The following is a 27,916-nucleotide window of genomic DNA, read 5'->3' as shown; positions in this document are numbered from 1 at the left end:
GACACCAGGAAATTGTTAAAAGGACATTAAGTCGACCTGTTCAGTAAAACAGATTAATACAGAACAGAGTTAGTAGTACAGTATGCATCCTGAATGGACATGCAGAGCAAAGAAACCTGTCATTGCATGAGGAAGAAATAAGACGTCTAATTGGATTTAAGACATTTTAATACTTTTAAGATGTAAAATGTACAAAATGTAAGACTTTAAGGACCCAGGATGAAACACGAATACAACACTAAAATTAAACGCACCAGACATGTGATTGGTTGTTTCCTTTTATTCCCCGATAATGGCTTTACAAATGTATCAGACGCCGATGACAACACACCTCATCTATAAGGCCATCACCTAAAGGCCACACAAAGGACACTTGGAAAAAAAGAACAAAGTCAATGACACCCATGTTTACAGAGATCGCCGTGTGGAAAAAACGGGGTTCGTCACGTACTTCCCTTGCACACCGTTTTAGAAGCTCTTAAGAAGAGGTGGGGAGGGGAAACATTCACGCGTATATTCCGTGTAGTGGTAGCTGCGACGGGTTCGAACCACTTACCGGAAGTACAAATTCTGCCCATACAATAAATAGTTCCAGAGCAAATGCCTCAACATTCAGTACAGACACACTCACAGGAGATCAAGTCTGGGTGTAGAAGTAGGAAACACAAACCTCTAGTCCTCTACATCTTAAAAAAAAGAAAAAAATCAACTGTTACTGCAAATATTTAATTTGTAAAACCAAATTGACTGGACCTTTATTTGGAGGTTGGTTTCCCCAAACATGCAGTCACAAGGATGGACGCACATCAGCACGCTCCTCACGTAGTCGTATGCCGTCATCTGAAAAAAATTGAACGTCGCAAGTATAAAACATTCAAGCCGAACGCGCTCCGATTCATACTTGCACTCATTCCGCCGCCCGACAACCGGAACCAAATTAAAACAGTAGAACTCATCACATCTAGATTCATGTAGCGTCCCGTTTCTCACGTTTTAAATAAAAGAGCAGCAGTATTCAAACCAGGAGGAATGTTGCTGAGTTCAGGAGAGCGACCTGCTTTTTGAACGTCGTCACCTGACATTTGTGATAAAAAAACAAACAAAAAAAAAAAAAACAATTCACACCATTACCGCAATGGTGCGAGACAGTGGAAACCCCACTGACATTTCACAGTATAACAACCAATTTATTTGTGAGAATCTGAAAAAAGAGTAATGGATGTCATGCACGTTAAAACATTTGATTTCCGTGGGATTATCGGGATGGGTTTAGTACAAATGTGTGTGTGTGTGTGTGTGTGTGTGCGTGTGGGGGTAAAACCACCATGAGGTCGATACGCGGCCATGCAGGTTGAGTCCGGACCTGTGGCGTCTAACAGCAGGGAGGATTTGGGGAGGTGGGGAAAAAAGAGGAAGTCTGCTAAAAGATCATGGCCTGGCCTGGGATGGGATGGGGTGGGATGGCGGGGGCAAGGCTCAGGCTTTCTTCTCGTCCAGGATTTTGTGGAGTTCGTCGGCATCCTCGGCCGTCTTGACCCGGATGAGCAGGGGGACGGGGCTGCCGGGGTTCTTGTCGTCGATGGCCGGGTTGGGGACGCACACCACCATGACGTTGTTCTTCCCCATTCGGGAGCAAGGCATGGAGGCCTGCACCATGATGTTCAGCAAGATGTTGCCTAATGACGACAAAGGCAAGGTCATTAATAGTTCACACATGCTAATGCATACACGCTTTACACATAAAACCCACTATAATAACCCCAAGGTACCTGTAGGTTCCAGAAAGCCTTTTAATGCTACCTGCGGTTTAATTTTAGACCAATTTTAAAACCAAAATACAGAAACAAAGCTGGCAAAAGCAGCCTATTTCTGACTGAACATAGTTTATGAAAGTTCTGAAACTATAAGTGGGCAGAATAACAAAAAAAGACACCAGGAAATTAATTGTCCAACTGTGTTTACAGACTGTACTACTACTAACCCTGTTCTGCATTAATGTAAGAGTGAGCCTGTCACTGCATGGTGAAAAAAATTAGACCTCTATTAGCTGTATTTAAGACATTAATACTTTTAAGGCTTTTTAGACCTGCTGATACCCTGAAGCAGAGCTAGAATGCTGCATCAGCTAGTCTTGATCCATTGTGAGACAATGAGCCTGCAAATCTAGAAACAGTGCCGCTAAGTGGCCACTAGGGGGAGCAGCCTTCAGTAACAACCTCCCATCAACACAGCAGTAAAAGATGACCCAGTTTAAGATCAGAAACATCACTTTGTGTAGGTTCTCTGTTTGCCTTGAGCCTCATTTATTTAATCACTGCCATCACAATGATAAATAGAGATGATAAAGATCCCTGTACATTATTGTTCCTTCTTGAGTGTCGATGAAAAAAAATACATTAAGAGTCCTATTTCTGTTTTGGTTCTGAATTGGAGAACATCACTTGAGTATTTACTGCAAGTGTGTTTCAACTATTATCATAGAATTCAGAATTTGTCGACTTCGATTATAGTTAGAATGAAGATGAAAAACACTATTGGTGACAAAACATTTATATGATAAATATGAGGGAAGAAACATTGAAATGATCCAACCCAGCAGTTATTCCACTTCAGCTCTCCTACACTCCTCAGTACCTCAGCTTCCCTTATTACTCATTCAGCTATTTTGTTCTGTAAGCATCTTTTCATTTTATAAAGTTAAACCCTAATAAAAATTGAGCAGCCAGACACCACCTCTGTGCTACTTATTAAATGCAAAAACATGGGTCTGGTTACCTCAATAAAAATAAGGTTAGTGCAACCAAACCTTCAGCATAAGAAAATAAAACACAACTGCTGGTCCCATTCACATCTTTTGGTGAAACTACACAATTCATTGTATTTGTCTTATTTTGTTTGTCTTGCTTTCCAACTCTGCCTCGACTAAATCACTGAAAGTAAAAACAAATCTGTCAATATAACTATATGATTTTATAGTTGCATCAAAATTAAATATTAGTTAAAAATACACAAGGTGAAAAAAAAGACCTATAACAGCTGTATTTCAGACATTTTAATACAGACTTTTTAAAGACCTGCAGATAACCTGTTGTATACTTGAAACATGAATAAAGATTTAGATGACAGGTTAAATATAACTACAGGAATTTTAGTGTTACAAAAAAAAAAAGAACAGAAAAAAACCCTCATACACATACTGGCATTTAATGCTCATTTCATGTGGCTCCAACTCTGCTAAGCTATTTTGTAAATACCACCTAAATTTGTGGTTTAATTATTTCAACATTCATCCCACTCTGATGGTAGGAGGTACCAACTTACCCAGATTGGTGTCGGCGCGAATTATCAGTTGGGTTTTTCCCTCCGCTGCCGGTTTAAGATGCAGAGTTCCCACTCCTTTCTCCTTGAACTCTGAGTCCTTCTTGTAGAACAGCTTGCACCTGACCGCAACAACACGGTGACTTCAGGTTAGACGGAGGAAAACCGTGATTTCACCTGACGATTTAGGCTCAGCAACACTATTAAGTAATGGATATACAATTTGATATTCAAGCTTAGCTTAATAAACCCCTACATAGAGCATTATGATGTGTTTGAGGGTTTGTTGCTTTGGTGGTTTACACTGCTGAACTGAGTTAACAGATGAACAAGCACCATTTGCCAGTCCGGTCTGCAGATGAGATCTCTACATCTTACCTTCCGTTTTGCACATCTTGACTAAATAAACATGCAGATTTGGTTTGGGTGCAGACTGCTGTTTTGTTGTTTCGGAGCCACTGCAACATAAATTTCGCTTTTTGGACTAATTAAGTTTAAGTTGACTCGTTTCATCTGCATGCTACCGACCTGGATGGGTTTGGATACTGGTAACAGACCCAGAAACAGTTGATCCATCAGTCACTACAGAGAGGCACTTTGGAAAAGCAGTTTGGAAAATGAAGGGTTTGCTGAACGAATCTGGTTTGCACTAATTAGAAGGTCCAGCTTCAGTATGAAGGCCTCCTTGGCCGAAACCACCTGTTTTTTTATATTCTCTAATTCAATGAACATTACTTTTAATGGAGAGTGTGGCACTCATCCATTTTGTACTCGTAGACTATTTTTATGGTTGCACCTCTGCTTCTGTTGCTGGAGCCCAACAGATTCTGACTGGAGGTACGGATGCAATTTAATAATGGCCAAACCCCATTTATATTACATATTTTGACACAAAAAAACCAGAGAAAATAAAGGCGTCCTAATTTTCATAGAACTACAAACTTTTATCAGGACAACTACGCTAAAAATTTACATTAAAGATAAAAAAAATAAAAAAATCCACAAGTAAAATATACAACATGCTGAGCTAATTGGTATTCTACAATGTTACTGCGTGCACTTTACTTTCAAAATTCGTATTTTATGAATCCATATTGCACTCGGGGCCTGGTTAGGTTAGAGTTGGATAGCGCTGTGCTCCAGAACTATACTGGTTAAAAAAACATTTCACACTGAACAAGTCAACTCCTTCTGGCTCTCATCAGAACGGTTAATATGAACCAGACCTACTTTTTTGAATAGAAGGCATCTTTCTCCTTGATCTCCCGGACCTCAGGTTTGGGCGGCTCGTCTGACTCCTCATCTCCATTCTCGTCTACAGAGGAAAATATCCCATTAAATGACACTTGCATTCACTTTTTACCAATGAACAAGATCACCATATTATCAGAGGCTGTATGGTATATTAACAATCTTTCATGTAAGAGTGATTACAGTTACTCTACTGGTTAGAAGTCAAAGAGTGTAAATAGGGAGGATCGCATAAGCGGTAGCCAAGTTTTCACATACCTATATCACTTAGATATCCTTAATACAGACATTGGCATCCACATTCACTCATTACACACACTTAGCAATTTAAATAAGTAATCCTAAGGGTACTAAAAATTTTTTACTTCATGATAAACCTCATTTTAACTGCTTCCACATTGAAGTTTACCTTAAAATCTTACGGCATAAAATTGAATCTGGTCTGCAAAATCCAAAGAGATCATAATTTCTTACAATCAAATGCAGATAAATGCTAATAAAACTCAAGCACTTTATGAAGTAATTTTCCATACTGATAAGACCTTGTTTATGCATGCAGACATACTGTCTGAAGAATAAAAGCCCATTTTGAATTGAGAAATTACGATTATTAGTCTATATGGTACTCCTTGTGCCTGTTTTAGGGCACAAAATGGCAAAAACATTATCAGATTCATTCATTTTTGTTGATGGTGTACCTGTAGGTTGGGCAGCCTCGGCTTTTGTCCCAGCGAAGGAGAAGGGTGCTGCAGAGCCTGAAGCTCCAAACAGGGAGGCTTGGCTTGAGGAGGGGTTGGAGGAGAAGGAGAAGCTGGAGGGGGAGGCGGCGGACCCTAAGGAGCCCAGCACCGAGCCGTCCACCTTCTGACCGAAGTTAAACGTAACGCCAGCAGGGAGCGGAGCGGCGCTGCTTTTGTCCTGGGCCGAGCCTTCCTTATCCTTGCCAAAGGAGAACAAAGCGGAGGCTGGCGTTGGACCTGCCGTGCTGCTGGAGGAGGAAGGGGGGGCCGCTGTGGTTGGCAGGATCCCCCCCTGCTTCTCCTCTGAGCCTCCGTCAGCCAGCGCGGCAGATCCGGCCCCATACTTCCTCTCGATGCTGGCCAGGTGCTGCTCATAATCCCTGAAGATGGGGTTCAGGTCACACAGAGGGTTGTCGTTCACATGCTTGGTGATCCAGTCCCGCACTGAGCAGTTGAGCGCAGTGAGCTGTCGGCTGTACTCCTTATTGCTGATACTGCTGCTGCTGCAAGAGCTGGCGCTTTGAGTCAGGCTCAGGGTGGAGCCATTGGTCTGCTTGCTAGTGATGTCAGTAGTGGGCTTGGTGGAGGTGGGGCCATTGAATGTTAAACCTAAGATGAAAAGAGGCAACGAAGGAAGAATGTTATTCTGACAGCATATACAGCTAGAAGGGGCTGAGAGGAAGATGGCCCTGTGCTTCTAAAGGAAGAAAAATGGGAGTGGGGGCGAGGCTGCTTTAAGCTGTGACTGCACCCCTCCCCCCACAGGCAGCCAACACTGCAGCCCTGTCATCCTGCCCTCAAGCAACACGACATGAAATGAAAGAGCAGCCATACACAAATATACAGCACCCCCGCTGATTCAGCTCCATTAGCTTCAAATGCCAAACGCCCGGCCCTTAACAATGGAAGAGATTTTCAACTCAATTACATGTCGACAGTGGACCGCTACCAGCCGACAGCGTGCAGATGTTCATTTTCAAAGAGTGCATCACCCTGTATATATGTATATAAATAAGAGTAGTAGGGCAAATACAAAAATTATATTGGCTAAATCAGGTCACAATCCAATTTGAAAAGACAAAGTCACATCAGTCCCAACCTACGAAAGCTATGCTATATCAGTGGATGCCAAATTGAACTGGGCCAGCCTCACCGGGGGTAGCGGTGGATGCTGCAGCAGGGGAGGAGAAACCGCCAAAGGATGGACTGATGCTGTTTCCATTGGTCAGGGCAGTGAGGCCCTTAAAGCCAGCGCCATTCCCAAAACCGGAAAATGCTGTGGTTGTGCCTCCAGCAGCTGCTGACTGGGTCAGGGAGAACCCTTTAAATCCTTTGAAGGCTCCGCTGCTCTCACCCTAAAACAAAAAAAACACAATTTATGAACTGTGCGAGATTATAGCTAATGCTTTGTGTAAAAGATTTCTGCGTCAGCTCATCCACTGAAACAAGCTGAAGTTATGATGATATGCTCATATGGACATCCAGTTGAATGTATTGGACTCGGAGCACAGGGGCATTAGGTTTAATAACAAACAAAATAAAACTAATGATGCTCCCAGTGCCGGATCTTAGGCCTCATGGAGACTCATTTTAAGCCTAAAACCATTCTCAGATTTGATTATGAAGATACAAAGCAGATCTGAATTTTATAGCCATTTATCAACACTGATCTAAATAGGAAAATCTGTATGTGGGCGTATTTGCTCATTAGCAAGCTGAAGTAAAACTTTGTAAGAAACTTTAAGCATGTGTGGATGTTTTTGTGCCATTACCTCCGCTCCAGCATTTCGACGTTTGGCCTTCTTAATCGCACGGTTTTTCATCACATCGTCACTTGCAATTGAAAACGTCCCTGCCTGATGGGCATCATATTGTCAGAGTTAGCTTTGCAGGTGAATAAATAACCATTTTTCACAACCTGCTCTACTATCGCTCTGAATTGTAGTTGCTTTGCTTTCTCTCTCTCTCTCTCACTTAACCAACGTCAGCAAAATACTCTTGAAAAGCCATGACAGCTACATTAAATATTTAGCACTGGACACATAGTTTTGTACAGAAGCCAAGAGCGGCCATGGTTGCTCATATTCTTTTTAACACCGTTATCAGGAGATCAGGACTTAATTATCTTGTTATCTCGGGACAAGAAACTAATGGTTTGTGTGTCTTTTACAACCTTTGACCCATTGTTGTTATCTTCATGAGAGGCAAACCTAGTAAGCCTAATTAGTATAGCCAAAGTGTAGACAGACTGATGTGGAGCTGTCAGATGGAGAGATCACAGGTGTTTTGGCATTTTTTGGCATAAACTTTAATCAAAAAAAAAAAAAAAAGGGGGGGGGGGTGTCACGACTGATCAGCGCAATAGATTTTACTATAGTAAAGGTAAGACAGGCAGAAATAGCAAAAACAATCTGATAATTAAGTCGTGATCTCGAGATAACGGGAGTAAAATAAAAAATAGCAACCATAGTCGCTCTCTGCTTCCATAGTTTTGGCCAAAGAAATTGCACTAATACTATGAGCAATACGCTATTTCTGAGGTTAGACAAAGAGGTGCACTGATATTAGGGATGTGCCAAAACAGTCAACTAGTAGACTGGTCGTTCATCAACATTTGTATAGAAATGTTTTTTTGTACTTTTAGCATGCTTGCTTTTCAGCCTTATTGTTTCTTAGGTCTATTTCTAGACCACTGCTGTCTTTTGGATGTATAAATGTTGAAGTGAAAGGCTCCTGCACACCTGAAGATTCTTGTGGTAGGTGCCCAGGATAAGGACTCTAATAGAGGCTAGAACTGAAATGTTGTACCCTTTAAATAAAAAAGACTGCAAGTGAGTGGACAGTGTGTGGGATTTTTTTGTTCAGTAGCCTCTATTTAATGTGTAAATGGTGAAAAATATTTTGGATAGTCTTGCAAAAAAATAAATAAATAAATAAATGGTGACTCTGTAGATACATGTTTTGATTATGAAAATGTCTCTAGAGAGGGTTGATTATTTCGTTAATATTAAATCTTTCATTCTACCACAGGAGACTGATTGACTTTACAAACTTTATTGGACTGTTACATAAGATAGGAGTGCTTCACAAAGCAAAACTTGTGCCTTATTTGATATGTGTAAAATAACGTCAAGATAAAAAGCTTTATAGAATCAATTTCAACTCGATAAACAAAGCATTATAGGTCAGACAGATTTTTCTTTTATGATTTATGTTTTACCACTTTTTCTTTTGATCAAACTTTAACACAGAAAAGGTTAGCTAGGTAAGTTGTATAGGAATATTTCTTGGAACCACTGCATTAGTGTAGGATTAGTTTAGTTTCATAGTGTTAGTTTACAACTCACCTCCTCTCCCTCATCTTCCTGATCCCAGTTCCTGTCAGTTAGCTCTTTGTCAGCGATCCTCTTCGCCATCACACCTGCTCTGTAACAGAGGAGATGCACTGTGAGCAGACCACCATCATATTTTTTGGGTAGTTCAATACTAGCTAGATCAGAGGTGGGCAACCATGTGCCAGTGAGGGTCAACAGTCTTCAGGTTTTCATTCCAACCTAACACTACAACAGATGATTTCATTGATTAACACACCTTCAACCAGAGAGGAGGAACTAACCAGTGACAGCAGCTGCTGTAAAGACTGATGGGAATAAAAACCTACTCTTGGCCCTTTATGGCACCAACATGTTGACCATCCTTAAGCTAGATCATTTTAGAGAGAAATAGACTCAGCCACACAACCACAACACTAATGTTACTAAATAGCCATTTTACAATGATACTTTAGCATTTCATTTGTTAGGCTAATAGTCTTGGCCGTGTAACGTTAGCATATGATAAGTAGGTCAGGCCAAGCATTTTATGGATTTTAAATTAATAATTAGGTAGACTGAGGTGTATAGGGGTTTTGTCAGTCAGTTTGTGCTACCGCGACAGGTGTATGGCGGAAAAGCTAGCCAAGAGATAAATAAATAGCCTTACAAGCTTTGCCAAGGTTGCGTATATCCACGCTTATATCTTTGCATGTGCCAAGCTTGCTAACATGTGAGCTTAAGGTTAAGTTACCCTACCGCACACATGACACATGGAAGTATTGCTCTCGGCAGTCGGCACGGCAACACCGAGCGACTGGTTGTCCCTAGCTTACCGTTAGCTAACACACCTGAAACAATGATAACTACCGTCAAATTTAGCAAAATACACAATTGTCCGGACACACAAACACAAGCTAGCGTGGCCAGTCACTTAAAATCCGTCTTTAGGCTTGAAAGGATAGGTTCATGCCATGAAACTGGACTTTGTTTTAGCCGGAGATAGGGCCCCACACATTAGCAGCTAACGTTAACATTACCTTTTGAAAGCTAGCATCACGTACACTGACTGTGCCGCACGGATTTATTTATTTTTTATTAACGTTAAACTTAAAAGACGTACCTTTTTTGGAATGAAAATTCCAATCACTATCTCTAAATGTATCTCAATTCCGGTAACGCTAAACCTTTCAGAAATGCTAACCAACTTGTCAAATATAGTATTTTGAACGAGCCTCTTTTACGCCGCCATTTTACATAGCGGTATATCCGCGATTCGCGCGCCCCACCTTTTTGCTCATGCGCACTAGACAGGATCCCTATGGTCATGGGAGTTGTAGTCCATAACAACTTGCATTTTTACAGCCTTTGTATAACAAATCATAAAAAGATCACTAACAACCAAATAACTGCGCAAATAATAAACGAAAACTACATATTCATTAGTCTAGATTGTCATTGTTCTGCTTATTTTATAATGATAGACACCTTTTAAATTTATCTTTTCTCTCTTGAGGTAAGCTTGACCTCCAACAACATTTTGAGTAAGGTGCTTTGTTGGTAGATCTTTTTTAAAATAACGATAAAATAATAGGCTACATTATTTTGAAATTAGTCTATCACTGAAAAAAATGTATGCAATGGATTTGGCTTCTTTTTTAAAAATAATTATTTAGATGAGTTTCCTACTGTTATGTGGTTGCAAATTTAAGCAAACTCTGGCATTGATATTTCACCAATGACATTTGCAATCAAGTGGCTTTTAAAATGTTACTGACTTATTTAATGATTTCTCTTTTCCTTTGGTGAGAATTAAGGAATTTGAGGCCAGTGTAGGCCTGAATTAATCAATGAATGAATCAATAAATCAATGAACAGAGAAAAATGATTGCAAATTCATAAATATCTTCACCCACTTTCATTTTCTGCAGCTAACATGCCACTGTTTATTGACACAACTAGTTAGTTAGTGTGTATGTACTCATCCCTCAACTTTAACATATTCTAAATTAACGCAAATAATACTGCAGACGAACCATATCCATCTAATAAAACAAGTCTATAAAAATTAGCAGACAGCAGTATTGTCATTCATAACAAGGTTAAAGGCCTCTATCAATTAACCTTCAGGATATGAGTTGAAAATCACAGTCACCAGTCACTTTATATGCATGGGAGAAATGAGGATTTAACCTGGGCACAGAACGTGCACAGACTCCCTGCATGACACAGACTTTCCCTTCAGCTATGGTGATTTTGGGATTTGCCAGCCAATCCATTACAGCCCTCGCTCGATTTCAGCGCTGCCGTGTGTTTCGAAGCTGTAATAAATCGGGATGCACACAGAGACTCCGGGGATGGAGGGTAAAATGGTGCAGAGTTGGGGAGCAGATGGCTCGTCTCCAAGCTCTCAGGATCCTAGTCTGCCTTGCCAAATAGGAACAGGTGCTGGAGAAAGTAGGAAGTGAGCTAGGGGCCCTAGCGGCAGCAGGAGACCCTTGACCAGCTGGCGAGGAGAAAATGGAAAGACTTGGCACTAGAAAAAAGGGAAACCTGTATAATGTGGAAGGAATAGGGCATCCAAAACTGACAAAATGTACGGCTGGATGAAGCAGGGGTTCTTTAAAGTGCTTCAAACAAAAATAGAGTGGTAACACTAAGGTCTGACCGATAGGGATTTTTGAAGACCGATATAAATATTTTTGTATTGAAGCTGCTGATAGCTGATATTTTGTGCCGATATTCAATATCTTAAACTTGACTGTTTTGATGCCAAAGAAAATCCAAAATTGTACAAGGATTCCCAAAAATTGTGTATTCTTGAGAGTGGAAACAAAATGTATAACATCAAGTGACACTAAAACTCTAATACATACTAACACTAATACTAACCCTAACACTAATACTAATACTAATACTAATACTAACACTAACACTAATACTAACACTGATACTAATACTAACACTAACACTAATACAATACTAATACTAACACTAACACTAATACTAATACTAACACTAACACTAACACTAATACTAATACTAACATTAACACTAATACAATACTAATACTAACACTAACACTAATACTAATACTAATACTAACACTAACACTAATACTAATACTAATACTAACACTGATACTAATACTAACACTAACACTAATACAATACTAATACTAACACTAATACAATACTAATACTAACACTAACACTAATACTAATACTAACACTAACACTAACACTAACACTAATACTAACACTAATACTAATACTAACATTAACACTAATACTAATACTAACACTAACACTAATACTAACACTGATACTAATACTAACATTAACACTAATACAATACTAATACTAACACTAACACTAATACTAATACTAACACTAACACTAATACTAACACTGATACTAATACTAACACTAACACTAATACAATACTAATACTAACACTAACACTAATACTAATACTAATACTAACACTAACACTAATACTAACACTAACACTAATACTAATACTAATACTAACACTAACACTAACACTAATACAATACTAATACTAACACTAACACTAATACTAATACTAATACTAACACTAACACTAATACTAACACTAACACTAATACTAATACTAATACTAACACTAACACTAATACTAACACTAATACTAACACTAAGACTAATACTAATACTAATACTAACACTAACACTAATACTAACACTAACACTAATACAATACTAATACTAACACTAACACTAATACTAATACTAATACTAACACTAATACCATATGATGTCGTAAAATGATGTACCGTATATGAAGTATGTATATGACCTAGAAATTAATGCATAGCAGCTCCTTAAAAGAAAATCAGATGTCATGTCAGATAATCCTGACTGTTTTTCTGTAGCTGTGGTGAGGAGGAACCTCCATCATATCAGAGGAGGACGACACTGACTGGCTAATATCTTAATATTAAGAACAAAAAGACCAATATCGGCCCCATATATCAGTCTAAACTGACATTTGGATCATTCTTGAGCATGACCTATAACCAGGTTTGTGGAGTGCCACCTCACCATCACAGGGTGTTCATATAACAAAAGGGGGCCTGCCTGCCTGCCTGCCTGCTGGGCTGAGCGAATTACAGCAGGCTGATAAGACAGAGGGGCCCAACTGCACTGTATGGTGGGGGGGGCCCTCTCAGTAGGTGCTCTCTGAAGTCGAGAACAGCCAATGGGCTTCAGCGCGAGCCGATTCGGGCCTCGGCACCCAGCAGGACCGGTATGGAATCGCACTTCAGAGTTGTGAGGAGAATCAAAGCCGCCGTCTCCCCTGTGAGCGCAGATAAGCCATTGATCACCGCCCATGAAGGGATGTTGAACATCGGTGATTATTGCAAATGAGCTAGTAATGGCGCTGTACCTCGAATCCACTAAGACCAGAGGGTTCATCATATTTCAAAGAGTACAGTAGTTTTTCCAAAAGTGAAACACTGCAGTCTCTAAATTTGAGCTCTATTGCTTTTTGCTGGACCAGAACTGTTTCTTTGTTTCTTTATTTATTTGGTTAGATTTTCCCCTTGACTTTTATTACTTGGTTTTGATATATGCAGCTCCAGGTATGGGATTTTATTTTTTGCAGTTTTTAAAAAATTTTTTTTTAATCCTTCTTATCTTCTCTGTGGCCAGTGGGGATTTGGCTGAGGGTGTGTGAGTGAGTGTGTGTGTGTGTGTGTGTGTGTGTGGGGGGGGGGGTCACTGACATAAGTCATGTATTATGCCTGTTTGTACAGAAACCAATAAAAAGACCTTTGAAGACAGAACACAGCACTTTACTCATTACACTTGCTGATATTGGTCTCTTGCCTTTAGATTCTTGCATCTTATTAATTCTTTGATCTGATTAAATCGTGAAGATATTGCAATCTTTTTTTTTTCCTGCTCTTTCTAATTGCCAGTTCACTACACATATCTACGTGTCAATCAGGCATTTACAAATGGAGCTGTAATTAGGTTCAATTAATTGACCGTCCGGCTATACGCAGCAATTAGTGCAGTGACAAATTAAAAGCAAGCATAATTGATGTTCTTAATGGTGCAGACTTGAGGCAAAAAAAATGAATAAATAATGTTCTCTTTGTAATATTTTGGCTAATCTTGCTCTCCATAAATGCCATCTTGCTTAAAAAAAAAAAAAAAGGTGAGAGAACTCCTTAAAACAAATAGGATTCTTCTTGTTTTTCTTTTCAAATTCCACACCAAGAGAAAAACAAGCTTGACATTTAAGCCTTAGCCTTTAAAGGAAGAAAAGCAAGAGCACAAACTACAAGAAAAGAATAGAGTGAGGAAGAAGGTCTGTTCCTCTGAGGTTTAACATACAGTAACTGGGATGAAAACAACCTAATGCCTTCTAGTGGCTGAGAGTGGTACTAGGGGAACAATGACAAATCTGCAGCTTGCATTGGACACTTGGTCATACGCCATTCTCCTGCCATCCTAGCACAACAATGTCCTCTTAATTGTATTGTTACAAGCTATAGCCATCCAAAAGTCCATAGTGAACAGTAGTGGTCACACATGGTTTGATCCCTTTGTGGGGAACCTGGGTGTTAGTAAGGAACAAGGCAGGACTATCAACACTTAAAGTGACAATCTGCAACTTTTTCATATAAATAAATGTCTGTTTTGCTACTCTCTATTGCAAACTAATACCGTACAATAGTGATTCAACCTATAGCCAGTTCATCAAAGCTTTTACATTTGCTGTTTTAAACAGCTATGGGTCCGTTTTTCCTGGGAAAAATCCTCAAAACACCAACACAATGCAATGGTTATGACCAAAATCAAGAAAACAGAACATTGCGGATTATCACTTTAATCAAAAAGTATAAAAATCATGTTGTTGTGCTTAAATTGGATCATGTTTACATACATTTAGATCATCATCTATCATCAACATCATTGAAATACATAATGAATCTTTTGCTAAATGCTTTGTTAGATGATTCTCAGACAGAAGGTTGTGGGTTTGATTCCTGGTCCTTTCTGTGTGTTTGCATGTTCCTGTGTTCTCCTGGTTTTCCTCCCACAGTCAGGTGGATTAGAGACTCTAAATTGCCCATAGGTATGAATGTGAGTGTCTGTCTGTGTGTGATAGCTCTGTGATGGACTGGAGACCTGTCTAGAGTGTCTCAGTGCATGCTGGGATACACTCCAACCCACCGACCCTGCCTGGATAGGAATAAGCAGGCAAAGAAATGATTCTTTTCATGCATAAAAACAGCAGAATATAGTGATTCATCAGTCATCAACAATGCAAACGCAACAAGCTATATGAATTGTGCCTTTGATGCTGCACCGCTGGATCCAGTGTGAGCAGCATGGTGTCTTTTGTTTGGGACTTCTCCCTCTCCTGCTGCTCCGGATCACAGCTAATAACAGCTTCTAAAGCCCATACTCCACCTTGGGAAATATCCATCTGATAAATGAATTTGCCCGTCAGACTGTTTAAAGCCAGTTGATTACAAACTGTCTGTTTGGTTTAATATGAAGTGGCTTGGCAACACTAAAGGGAGTTTAGAACAATCAGATTGAGATGATTGAATTATAGTGATTAATAATTCATTCATATTAAATCCTCAAACTTAGAAGTGGGGAGCCGGTCGCCAAGGAGCCGTGTCGCCGCTACAGCGCGGGTAGAAAGTGTTTCGGTGAAAATTCAGGGAATTTTGAGGGAAATGTCTGAACTTGTCAATATGTAATTAGAATATTGCTAACAACATTCGACACAGTGCAAAAAACTGCCTAACAATACTGAAGTAGGCTAATTGAAATTTGTAATGAATATTGAACTGTTATATTGAACACTTGTATAATACATTTCAAAGCTGACCTTGAGGAGTTGAAAAGAAATATGGATTCAAAACACACTGATCTCTCCTATAGTGCTCACAGACAAATGAAGCAGTTGAAACATTAATGGTGCCATATTATATCCTCTATTTATATACATATCTGACAAAAAGGTGTCTAATGAGGACGTTGCTAAAATAGGATTTTATTTGAGGGGTTAAATTTAAAGTTAATGCATTTGAAAAAACACACACTTTTACAGTCAGTTTCTGACTAACTCCAGGAAACGCATCACAACTGGACTTAGTCCTGATTGGCTCCCCTCACTAGAGAATGACTGAAATCCTTCCAATCAGTTTGCAGCATTTGAACTGGAAAGCCTCCTCTCATTTGAATTAGAGGAACTGCTGCTGTCAGCCAATCAGGGTCCAGCATTGTGAGGACTTAGTCTTGAAATTTAACTAATTTAACTAATTTAACTAAACTGCATTTATTTGCAAAACATCATGAAGAATTCTACACATCCCGAGCCAATCTGAAAACAAAATCCTCAAAACTGAATAATATGGCACCTTAAAAACACCCAACATAGTTTCCAAGCCCTTCAGTATTATGCATAACCTTTTCCTGCAAACTTCACTGTTTGCAAATCTAATGCGCTTCATTGTATATTCCCATCATGCCTCTGGCCCCAGCCTTTTCCATTTGGGTGTCGTATAGCATGGATGGTGCTGCCGCCCTCTGCTGTCTCTACAGACTGCCTTAAGCCATTATTATGTGGCAGGGAGCCTGGGAGAAAGACAGAGGGGTTACAGCAACTGCTTGGTCACTGATACAGCAGCTTCAATTATAGCGTTGCATCAGAATTCTCGTTTTTGTGAGTCGTATATTCCTGTCATGTTAGTCCTAACACAGTTAAAACATGAAATTCAAACATAACCTTTTCTGAAATACCAGGAGTGTTCCAAGCCCTGTTTACAAAAATCGAATCACATACTTCTTGATGTTCGTTTTCATGATTTTTGATTCGTAATTCTTCGCAGCTCCTTAAAAGAAAGCTACAAACAAAGGCTCTTACAACCAGCATGCACAGCATCAGATACCCTTCAATACTGGCTGCCTCCCTTCCCTGCTAAGCTGTTTTTGACACACAAAAAAACACACAGTGAATCATTATTAAGTCAGTGTATTATCTCTGCATGACAATTTCCAAGCGGAACAATGCAAGATTCTTCCATTCACAACGGCAAAATAGGGCCGAAGCCGCCTTTATTTTGTTCAGATGCAACTTGCTCAATAGCGGTGCCGTCTCATTGTGCATTGAGCATGGAGAATTACTCGGGCGAATACTTTTATTCACTCATCTGTCGGAAGCCTTGAGTGAGAGAACTGGGTCGCAGGCTCGGCGGAGCAACAATTAATTTTGTGAAGTTTATGTATGCATCTAAAAAGCAGAAGTTTATCACCTTTGTGATTTGCCCCGAACGAGATGCAACTTCCAGCTACAGGCACCACTTTGCCTTTAAGTGTGCTTTCATTGCAGCTCTAGCAGTTTATAACTTCAAATGTGAGAATTGGGGAAAAAAACGCACTAGAATAATATTTTTTTTAGCGACTTATTTACCAGGCACTAAAACCTTAAGCGTCAAATTTGTTCCCTTTTATGCGCATTATCATGTCATTATGGTGTTTTGGCAAGATTTGGAAAACACTCTGTCGTATGAAACACTTTTAGAGGCTTAAGTAGAGACACAGGGTCACAAATACATTAAACACGGTTAATTAAATCTAAGATCAAAGCGAGAATCATGCAGAATTATTGTGCTCACGTCAAGAGCTTAAATTGCCTCTGCCTTTGAACTCCAACCTGTACCTGTAGCTAATGTAAAGAGCTTACTGATAAGGAGGAAAAACAAACCTGCATATGAATATTACAGATATGTTGGAAACCATGGTGAATAGCAAATGGCTGAATCAATCACTGAGTATCCTTATAGCGACTAAAAAGCTCTCATGTTGTGATTTCAAAGCTCCGGCCCGGGGGACGTAGTTATTGAACAATGCTTCACTGGCTTCCTGTCTTTCCTTTTCTCTTAACCACTGCATTTTAAAATAGAGGCAGGAAAAATCGACCCTGCTTGGTTTATTAGCGGGGCAGCAATGGCCGAGGAGTTTCCCCTGGTCCGCTGTTGTGGCTGGAAGGAGGAAACAATGTCTCTCTCTCTCAATTTCACCTTCAGTTTCATCCTATTTTACTGCTGTGACATCTAAGTTCATCTCTATTGCCAGGAGGGAATGATAGATAAATGAAGGAAGGGGAAAGAGAAACATCTGGTAAAGTATGAAAAAGTGAACATAAGATTATGATCAAATGATTTAAGAAAATGTACAAGTGCATTACGTCCGTTTATATGTTGCATATGTGTAGTGTAGTGAAACTCTGTAAACACAAAAAAGTCACATGTGAAAACCCACATGTGAATTCAAAGCATGTGCATTCTGTACACGTTGGTTTTCACATGCGAACAATTTCCCTAGCGCTGTATTCTGATGTCACGTGACATTTTTTAAGTGAAGTGGGGTTTTTTTTTCCACATGTGAACTTCGTCGTTACATATGTCAATATTTGTTTCACATGTGAAAACTTAATTTCACATGCAGAGACAATTCACAGGTGAAAATGTCAATGGGAAATGTCACATGTTCACTTTTTTGTAAGGGCTTACACAGTACTAGGGGTGTAAAGAGAACCAAAACATCCTACTCAAGTAGAAGTATTGTTACTTTGCTGAAATTATACTTAAGTAGAATTACTGGTGTAAAAGTGAGTAAAAGTAAAAGTTACTTTTTTACAAGAGAACATTGTTAGATGTGATCTTTTCCATGCAGTTCTAAAAGGTCAAGAGGATTGAGCTCAAACTAGATTCTTTTAATTAAAAAAAAACAAAAAACAATGTGGAGCCAGATTGACTCCACATTTGGCCAATTTACGACTGAAGTGCTTATGGAGAAACTACAAAATCTCTACTCTGTAATGGATGTAATTTAAAATGCAGCAAAATACGATACTTCAGTCAAAATATACAAAGAAATGTACAATTACACAAAAAAGATACTCAGTTTCAGTAATGACACCCTTGTTCAGTATACACATATAATGTTAAAGTGCCTAAACATAGGTTAAAAGACTCTACTCTCCATCAATTGTGGTATATAGGTGAATTTGAATATGTGAATGGGATTGAAAGCTACACATGTACAATATTAACAAAACCAAATAGCAACACTGTGTTTTTGTGTCGGGGGGAATGCAGTGTTTTGGCTCCCCTGCTCTCTGAAGCCAGCTTTGTGACTGCACTTGGCTGACATTTATGTCAACCTCTCATAAGCCCAAAGACACCATCCTTACAAATGTCAGTGTATCTTTTCATCAGCGGTGAAGGAAATGTTCTTGGCTTCTGCGCTGTCTGCATGGTGCAATATAGTTTGCCAACCGTCCATTTGGAAGACCGAATAAAAATGTCAGCGCACCACTCCGGTGATGTAGTGTCTCTCTTGATATTAGGCCACATTTAACTGTCAAGCAAACGCCGGTGTTTATGTGCCGCACATTCCCTTCACGTTGATATCAGTGGTGCAAAATATACACTATTTGACACAGAAATTTCCACCAAAAGGTAAACTATTGTGAAATAATTGGAGGCTTAATGGCTGAATTTGAGGAAGATACTCACTCTTCTCATCTCATAATAATTTATCTTTTAGGCTATGTGCTTTGCGAACCCCTCTTAATTATATTGCAGTCTAGAACAGTGGATATTAAGGACAAATAATGAACAACCTTCCAATCTCCATCATGCCGGCTTATCATCCCTTACTAAGTGGTATTCATCAATTAGGACAATCTACTCCTTCGGCCCTAGAGAGCAGTGAAAAGGCTACATTTCTCATTTTCATTTCTCAAGCTACTTTTTACACAGAAATATTCATGGAGACTGATTTGCACGATCGCAAATGAGTAACATTAGCCATTGATGGCTTTGAGCTGTGAAGCCAGGTTTTCATTTTTCATTGGCTTTTTACAAGGGAGAGCAGGTCAAGGCAGCAAAAAAAACATTTCAAAATAAGTGATAATAAAGGGTGACAACAGGGTGTTTTAGTGTCTTTGGTGTTGGATCGAAAAATGTTCACCTTCCCTCTCTTTTCCCTTATTTTGTGCGCTTGCTTACTCACAGCAAAGCCTTGGGGTGGCATGATGGTCTCTACAGCGCTACTGACACATCCTGCTCTATTCCAGGAAAGTCAGTTACTCACTCAATCAGCCATTTGTAGACAGACTGCTGCTTTCTCTGCTACGGTCCAGGCCCCCTCTTGTAGAACACATCCAATTCATTAAAAACGCATGAGAAATACTTGCTCTAAACTTTTGAAATAATGTACGGAAAATAAAATTAGCACATCCTGTGTTTCAGTTTGTGTGCGCAGTGATACTTAGGTATTACTGAAATGGAAATGGAACGGAATGGAATTGTATAGTAGCTACATTTGTGAGTGGTAGTAGTAGCATAATACATAATACTACTTAATATTTACAGTGACCTTCAGTCCTTATAGGTTGCCTGTAATAAGGTGTTCATGCAATAATTATCTCTTTTGGGACTTTGTAGCCTTGAATGTGTGCTATGAAGCTGTTCCATAGTGTATGCTGGTTATTACCATGCCTTTTTTACCTGGTGATTGGTTTGTGGTTCTTTGAACTAGCTTGTTTACTAGTTAGGTACCAAAGATCACTAGAGCTACATACTGTAGCTACTGAACAAAAAGATACATTTGGGTGCTTCCTTGTTAGGTCAGTTCATATACAGTATATCTATTCATATTTTGGTTTAATATTCATATTGTCAATATTCTGCAGTCATTTCTTCTTTGCCTAAATAAGTCATACTGCTGTTATTTTTCACCCTAATAATGCTGTAACCCATAGGCTACGTTATCCAGTACTTCCCATGATTATACCCCTTACTTAATGTGTTGAAACTGTCAGTTCCATATTTGCTATATTCTTGTTCAAATTCTATTTTCATATTTATTTTTCCTGGAATAACCCAGTTTTCCCCCTGAAGGTCATTAAAGTTTAATCTAAAGCCAAGCTAGCTTGTTAGCTGGCTAGCTGACATTAGAGTTGTTTCTTTAGATTTGACATTAATTGTGTTAGCTAATATTAATACTTTTGTATGAGCTAGGGTTAGTGTTAGCTAGTGATTGGCGAATACCTTTTCACTGATTATAGCAAGCTGGGTAACTAGCTAGTGAGCATAATACAACAGTGATTAACAAAGTGGCAAACTAGCTAGTAAGCATTCAGTAGGCAGTTGAAGTTAGACTGTAATCTCAAATCCAGAGAAGAGTGGAGCTCCATTACATATAACATAAAATATGTATGGAAAAATACATGTGATGTGTAGCTTTATGGCTTGTTTTTCAGTTTAAAAGAGCCAAAAGTCCTCAATGCTGAGTAAATTGACAGTGTCCCAATCCTGTGTCACAAAAGACATAAAAATTACATAATCTCACATAAGGACTGACTCAGTATTTATGAGTTTGCCTCATAGCTGTTAGCTCTTGCTCCGGTGTTGCATGAATTTGTTATAAACCAGAGTTCATGTAAAGCGTTACCAGTGAGACTATGTGTAAAAAGTCTTGCTTTCATCTTTATTCATTTTACCAATAGTCTAACTAATGAACTTGCCTGTGGTTCCACTAATAGGCCTCTAACAGACACACATGATAATAGCCACAGTCAGGTCACACATTGATATTATACAAAAAACAATTAAAGACAGTTAACCTACAGTATTTGAGTATTTCTATTCCATTTTGCAGTGTTACTTACAGACATAAAAGTTAGGCCTACTTCTGAGAGGCCTGATTGATTTTTGTTCGCTAACCAGGTCTCAACTTGGGTCGGTCCACTGAGGTGGGGACTACCCCCCTCCACACACACACACACAAACCCCACACCCACCCAAAGTGCTTTAAATCACCAAAAAAATGAAGGAAATCTTCTTGCAGTGGCCAGTGAAGCTGCCTGCTGGCCTGCATGTTATTTGTTTTGCAAATATTTGTCATTAAAAATGTCCTGCAAGTGACGGCCCAGGCAAGACCCAAAAATGGCCGGGCCTTTGTGGCTTTTGCCAGTATTGACAGATGGCCAGTCCAGGCCTGGCCCGAGGTAGACTAAGATAAAACTAGAGTACTAATGTCCAGCTGATATCAAATCTGTCTGATTTCCTGCACGTCTTCCTCTAACTGCATTTGAAATGAGAATAATTGAAAATCAATATCTCAAAAATAGAGTGGATCCAGTCTGTAAAAGTGTTATACTTCACTTACAAAAATAGCATCATTTTATTTTTAATGTGTGCTAGTAATGTTGTCATTTTTTTCTCATTCTGGAATAAAACTCCATTTAATGCTGCATGCAAACATTCATACATTGTTATCATTCATACAGTTGCACATAAATGATGAGTTACGTAGATGGTAGGTAAGAAACTTCTCTAAAATATATATTTTTGTATATTTTGAGAAGTATATTTAAAAAGAGTTCAGATTTTCTGATACTGAAAAATTATTTCTTCTACTCCCAAAAGTGAGTGTTGTTCTCATTTGATGTTATCCACATTAACCCAGATGATTTCCCAGCATTCCCCTGTGCAGTTGCACGTTTGTTGCCGCCTGGCCTGAAAGGTTCATTCACCTTCATTAGTGACCTTTTGCTCAAAAGCCCATTTCTCTAACATCTAGGCTTCTACAAACCCTTTCTTAGAGCTAGAACAAGCATATTTTAGCTTATTAGGCTTCCTTGTTATTATGTTGACACGATTCAGATACAAATCAAAGTGTACACACTGGGTAAGTCAATGCACAGACTGAGCATTGATAGTGTTGAAATACGTCCATAAACCACAATATGCCACAATTGGTTTGATTAAACCATTACTTTTATAGAGATTATGTATTTTGTTAATCAGTATAAAATAAGATGCATCACATTGTGAACAGACACAGAACTATGAGGATCAAAAACTAATCTGCAATGTACTTTTGTACTTTTCCCACATTGCACTTTTCCCAGAATTTTCCACATTGTAACCTAGCATGGCTTTATTATAATTACGTGATAAGCTTTTTCCGTTGTGTCTTTTCTGTTTCTGTGTTTTCTACAATTGTCTTGTTTGTAAATCCATGTTGATTGTGATGAAGCCAAAGACAATTTTCCACATTGTGGACAATAAAGTTTCTGACTCTAACTAAACAACGAACTAAAGAAAAAATAAACGCTCTGCCATTGTTTTTGAGGTCAATAGAGTTAAATTTGTTTCTTAAATCCACTTTCTCTTTTCTCGACTAACTTTTAAGGGCCTTGAAGTTGCCTCTGACTTTTTTTAAAAATAGATGGTACGCCTTAGGGTTTTGTAGTGAGCCTCACTTCATGGGATGAACAGAGGTGTGTGTGTGTGTGTGTGTGTGGGTGGGGGGGGTGATCCTCTCGTTACCTAGCTTTCAAGGCCTTTCCTGGCCTCTAGGAGTATTAAAATGTATACAGCAAAGATCATTATGATCAGGAACGGTATAACCTTAACAATAATAATGAGTAGTGTTAGAGTGATATGTGGAGGTTCCTCCCTGATCACAGCCACAGAGAAACTGGAAACCCTGATATGAAATTTGATTTTGTTGATACATTAAATATTTTTGTTAGCTAATTCTTCATTTAAAGGCAGTAATGTATCCCAGAGTTTCCCTTCCATTGAAGAGGTGGGAGGGTCACTCTGCCTCAAAGAGCTGCTAACCCTAAAAGAATTTCATTAGTCTACAATTTTTTGGCATGAAAATGACTTCAGTCTATCGGCCTTGAAAAACCCATTTTGGTTAATTATTATGAAACGTTTTATTGGAACATCATATTTCTGGACTGATTTTGATTTGTTCTCGAACATCTTGAAGGTTTATAAAATCCTCTTAAGATTTTACATTTGAACTTTCTTTGCCTGTTTTTGTCAATTAATGCTTACTTAGAGATGCTGGAAAAACAGAGAGATAATGTAGTAACGTAGCTTCAAGTGTGGCACTGAGAACAGAGCCTGAAGCTAATAGGCAGAAATCCAAGTTAACCAACTACTAAAGGCACTGCAAGTACTTAGTACATGTGGCATATTTGAAGATCATTTCATTCCAAACTTCTATAATTTCCCACAATTAAAATAATTGGATTCTGAATTGCTGACTTTATGAATAACCTCTGAGTAACATTATGCCCAGCATGGTCTTGTTCAAATAAATCAAACTGCCTGATGGCAATATTGGCTTGTTTTACTTAAGTAGTGACTACAAAAGAGTTGGAATCATTTGGTTCAAAATTTGGCTGTTAAAAGTGATTGAGATATGGGGAAATATGGCAAAAACAGAGAAATGCTCTTGTGTTAATGCACCACTTGAAGACCAAGGCTAGAAATAAATGTTTCTTCATTGTTCAGCAACGCCACCTACCCTCTTCCCGGACCTTAGTGTGGCATCGCAGTGGAATAAAAAAAACCCAAACAAAGCAGCAACTATCGCTGCCTCTGTCCATTCAGAGCGAGTGAAGCTTAACTCAAAGCAGCTTGCAATCCAAAGCGACTGCTGGTCGTTTGCAGAGAAGGAGTTCAAGAGTTTCACCGCTGAGCCGTGAAATGAAAAGTAGCAGCTGATGTAGCAGCAGACCTGGCCGGGTGGGGGAGGGTCCGGCGAGCAGCCTGGACTGCTTTTTGTCAACGCTGCAGCCCTACAACTTCACTTTCAGGTCTTTTGCTTAGTCAAATCCAAGCCGAATCCGGGGCCTAGCCGTGATTAGGCCAGCTGTGCTTTCTAACGAACGTGAATGATGGTTTGAGCCGAATCCCCGGGGGTTTCAGTGTTGTTTTAATATGCCCATTGGAGCATGGCTCAAGGCAAGTGGACTAGTCTACATGAATAAATAAGTTCCTTTGCAGCGTCGATGGAATTGTAATGTACAGGAGCCTGCTAGCAGTCAAGCAGCAGCTATACTGTCTCTGTCCATGGTGCTACTTTCTGTTTCAACTGTGAGCTGCCTGCCGGTTTCAGCTCTACATGTTCCGCTAAAGTTACTCCATTTAACACCGTGATACCAAACTACCATCGATGCCCAACTGTGGACTGTGCTTAAAACTGTAGCTAAGTTCTCCCACTGTGTTGTGGCTCCCAGCGACTTGACAATAAATCCACATACTGCCATCTCTGCTTCGCATCAACTCTCAGATCACATACTGCCACAGGCCCCGCCCCCCCTTTGCCCTCTGCCTGCCGCTCATTGGCTCTTCGCCGCTGCTGCACTTGTCACTCCGCAGGCATCAGCAGCATTCGCAACTCCCAATTGGTTCACCCCGCGCTCCCCCCTCCTTGCGCACTACACAGCAGGAACGTCCAATAGCGGCTTGACTTGTGAGCCTGAAGGAGGTGGGGGGGTCAGACTGGAAATGCAAAAAACAGGCTGTATTTTTGTGAACAAATTACCACATTTGCCCTCTTTGTGTTTGAAGATACACAATTGCAACTGCAAACTGCAGGGCATATGTGTATGGAAGTAGTATTTGTATGAAAGTATTGTTTATAGAATTCTCATAATTCTCCACCTTTCCCATAATGCACAGATCTCACATTGTCTTTCTGTCTCAGTAAGTTCTGCTGCTATGGATGCTACTGCTGCTATTTTTGCACATCCTGTTGATGCTGGAATCCAAAGTAGATCATGTTAAAGGTCTAAGCACAGCAATTTATTGTCTGGTCCACCGTATGTTGGCTATTTACAAACACAGCGTCTAGTTTTTATTTAGGCTATTCGGGACAAGATTAGTTTTGCATTGAGTCCATAAGGGACATCTCAACTTAATCTTAAGTCTGTAACCTTAATTAAAATAGAAATCAGTCTGGGTATAGGCAGTGATGAAGAGGTAAATAAAAAGGTGGGTTTGACCTTCAGTCGGTGATCATCGTCATATAAACAATATCTATTCGATTTTTAGAAGAGCATTAATTTGTTTTTCCCCTGAAAAATCAAGCTTCATATAAATTACATCAGTTTGATACTACAAAATATGATGTATAGTATGAATTTGCATTATAAAGATGTATGTCAGCCCTAAAAAGGTGGGTGTACTAAGTTTAGGTGGGTTTACCCTCCATTAGATCCCTGGATATTGGGAGTTTTTGGCTATTATAGTCAAAGATTTAATAAAATACAATAGTGTTAATGTGTTAGAAAACTTTAATAAATAGTAGTAACCACTATAGGTAAATTACACTGCACCAAGCCATAGAAAGTCTGATGAATACTTTAAAATTCAGCTTAACACTTATTATATGCCTGTGTGGAGTTAGTGTAACTACAGGTGTGAACATATGAGTCTTATTAGATATAGTCCAGCGTTGAAGTAGTTGTGGCTCCCCCCGGCTCACTGCGCATGTCAGAGCTGTGGGGGGGTTCTGCTCTCTCTGCTCCATCCGGGAACTTCAGAATTACCATTGACAGCCGAAGCGCAACTTTTCCCCAGGCAAAGTGAAATCAAGCCGCGGACTCGGACAAAATATAGTCCCCCTTATTCAACTTAAAATTATCGAAAGAAAAGCTAGGCAGCGTTTCGGTCGAACGCCTCGACATTTGGCCACATTTGGAGAGGACCTGTCCGAGGGCTGAGCTCTTTCCGCCGGGTTTGGAGCACTTTTCTGACGGGCGGAAAGTGGGTGATGAGTCCTAGCCTGTAAAAGAAGCGAGAACTTGCTTTGCAGCCTGAGTAGTTCTTCTTTCAATTGTTATTGTCGCTTTAAAAAATCTTTAATTCACTTAAACTTCGTCTCGATCGCGTCGAAAGTGGGAGAAAAGTGCTTTTCTAGTCGGAACATGGAACTACAAGGCCTGCAAGAGGCGTTGAAAGTAGAAATCCAATGTCATCAGGTAAATGAAACATCGTGTTATTCTACCCTTATTGGTGTTATGAGCAAGTGAGAGCAATAGGGAAAAAAATCTGAAGGGATGAAACGTGAGAGGTTAACACTCCGAGGAAATAACTATGCGACATGTAATGTGTCGCTTATATGTCTGGTGGCGACACAACGTACACTTCCAAGTCTGAACAGTGTACTTTTTGCAGTACTTTGGTATTGTCGTAGGTCTTTTTCGAGCAACAAGAATTTGGAGTGATAATGCGGTGGTGCTGTGTGGCGATCAGGACGCGACCTGAATATTTATGAGGTGCAAGAAACTGAGTCGCTGTATCACCGCTTTGTTCCTCCCTTACATACTAACTTGAGACACTTTTGTAATTCCCCATTTCGCTCTTTTCTTCGCTTACAAACTAGTTGCACAGATGAAGCAAGACCCACAGGTAAACGTATATTTTCCGAGACGAGCCTCACGAACGGGCAGCTGAATGGGGAGTGTGCGAGAAACTTTATCAGCATAAATCTCTTCTTTGGTTTAACATCACCAGCAGCCTATATCTTCAGCTTTGCCCTCATCGTGACTTTGCTGAAAATCCCCTCCTGTGGGCTGAAGTTTCATGTTTTTGTCGACATGTCAAATGGTCTGACTTCTCTTTATTTACCATTTTACTGACCATGTTTTGTTCAATTGTAGGATGGAGAGCTTAAGAAACAGCTGCACGAAAGACAAACAAGAATAACAGCCCTAAGCGAAAAACAAGTAAGACCCTATGCATATGTTCGTCTATGAGGCTTTAAGAATTATTTTGCTATTTCTGTGCCCATTGTAGACTATTCCTTCACCATATAACTATACCAGCGTGGTTGGTTTCAAAAGTAGCCTGTCGACATCTTTATTGTGTTTTATACGGCGGTGTAAACCGTAGGGCTAGATTGCCATTCTTGTCTCGGTACTCAAAGTTGTGTAACATGAAATGTTGAAAAATTTAGCGTCCATTTTGAGTAGGTCGACATGTTTCTGGAGAGTAGCTAATAAAGGAGCAGCTTAACTATCCGGTCCTGACTTTTGGAAACATCAGGGATTAAGTTTTGTCGGCTAAACAAAGCGATGATAGCAGAATTGAGTGATTATATAGTCTTTTATACCCCCGATAGCCCCGTTTTGTTACTTTATACTTAGTCTGGTGGTATTATTTCTTCTTGGTCACATGACTGCAACGATGCATTTGATTCGCCCACGATTACGCTTTCACTTTTTACTATCTTATAGCAAACGGTGTCCTATATTAACTTTCGAGCAGCCGTTAAGTGGTTTAAAGTTAGTGTGTGTGTGCGGGTTTGAACGGGCTTGGTGCAGGTTAGCGGGAGAAGCTCCGTAGCATCAGCAGAGAAGGCGTTCAGCACCGCGGCCAGCTCCTGCACCGCCCCGCCGGTC

The 27,916-nt window shown here is 39.6% G+C and overlaps 3 protein-coding genes across 5 annotated transcripts in view; 1 reads left to right on the top strand and 2 right to left on the bottom strand.

The window, feature by feature from the left end:
- Positions 1 to 19,825, bottom strand: part of c4h11orf98 (chromosome 4 C11orf98 homolog) — a 289,475-nt gene extending 269,650 nt beyond the window's left edge. Inside the window, exon 1 of the mRNA XM_071915773.2 lies at positions 19,822 to 19,825. The gene's annotated coding sequence lies outside the window, so the exon portion shown is untranslated. The remainder of the gene's footprint in view (positions 1 to 19,821) is intronic.
- On the bottom strand, positions 266 to 9,875 carry nup50 (nucleoporin 50). 3 transcript variants are annotated; one of them, XM_071915794.2, is made up of 8 exons: positions 9,744 to 9,875; positions 8,657 to 8,735; positions 7,082 to 7,165; positions 6,463 to 6,664; positions 5,268 to 5,918; positions 4,549 to 4,633; positions 3,322 to 3,440; positions 266 to 1,676 (listed from the first exon to the last, which is right to left on the bottom strand). In XM_071915794.2, the coding sequence occupies exons 2-8, from the start codon at positions 8,723 to 8,725 to the stop codon at positions 1,477 to 1,479; spliced, it is 1,410 nt and encodes a 469-aa protein (XP_071771895.2). In that variant the 5' UTR covers positions 8,726 to 8,735; positions 9,744 to 9,875; the 3' UTR covers positions 266 to 1,476. The 3 variants fall into 3 exon arrangements, with proteins under 3 accessions (XP_071771895.2, XP_078138163.1, XP_078138164.1); XM_078282037.1 differs by having other exon boundaries at positions 8,657 to 8,730; positions 9,740 to 9,856; XM_078282038.1 differs by having other exon boundaries at positions 8,657 to 8,730; positions 9,744 to 9,856.
- Positions 19,826 to 26,440: 6,615 nt separating the features above from the next.
- The window catches only part of phf21b (PHD finger protein 21B), an 85,930-nt gene continuing 84,454 nt past the window's right edge, over positions 26,441 to 27,916 (top strand). Inside the window, exon 1 of the mRNA XM_071915771.1 lies at positions 26,441 to 26,494. Within this exon, the coding sequence (XP_071771872.1) occupies positions 26,441 to 26,494 (54 nt within the window). The remainder of the gene's footprint in view (positions 26,495 to 27,916) is intronic.

Source organism: Centroberyx gerrardi, chromosome 24 (genome assembly GCF_048128805.1).
Source record: "Centroberyx gerrardi isolate f3 chromosome 24, fCenGer3.hap1.cur.20231027, whole genome shotgun sequence".
NCBI lineage: Eukaryota > Metazoa > Chordata > Actinopteri > Beryciformes > Berycidae > Centroberyx > Centroberyx gerrardi.
Note: the sequence above shows the minus strand (reverse complement) of the source record. Positions and strands in the feature narration are given on the sequence as shown.

Bases quoted from the DNA above. Each gene is read 5' to 3' on its own strand.
- nup50 (XM_071915794.2), bottom strand. From the start codon at position 8,725: ATGGCGAAGAGGATCGCTGACAAAGAGCTAACTGACAGGAACTGGGAT. The intron at 4,634-5,267 runs GTACACCATCAA...TTTCCTCTGTAG, and splicing joins CGAGGCTGCCCAACCTACAG to ACGAGAATGGAGATGAGGAG. The intron at 3,441-4,548 runs GTAGGTCTGGTT...TGTTGCGGTCAG, and splicing joins GATGCCTTCTATTCAAAAAA to GTGCAAGCTGTTCTACAAGA.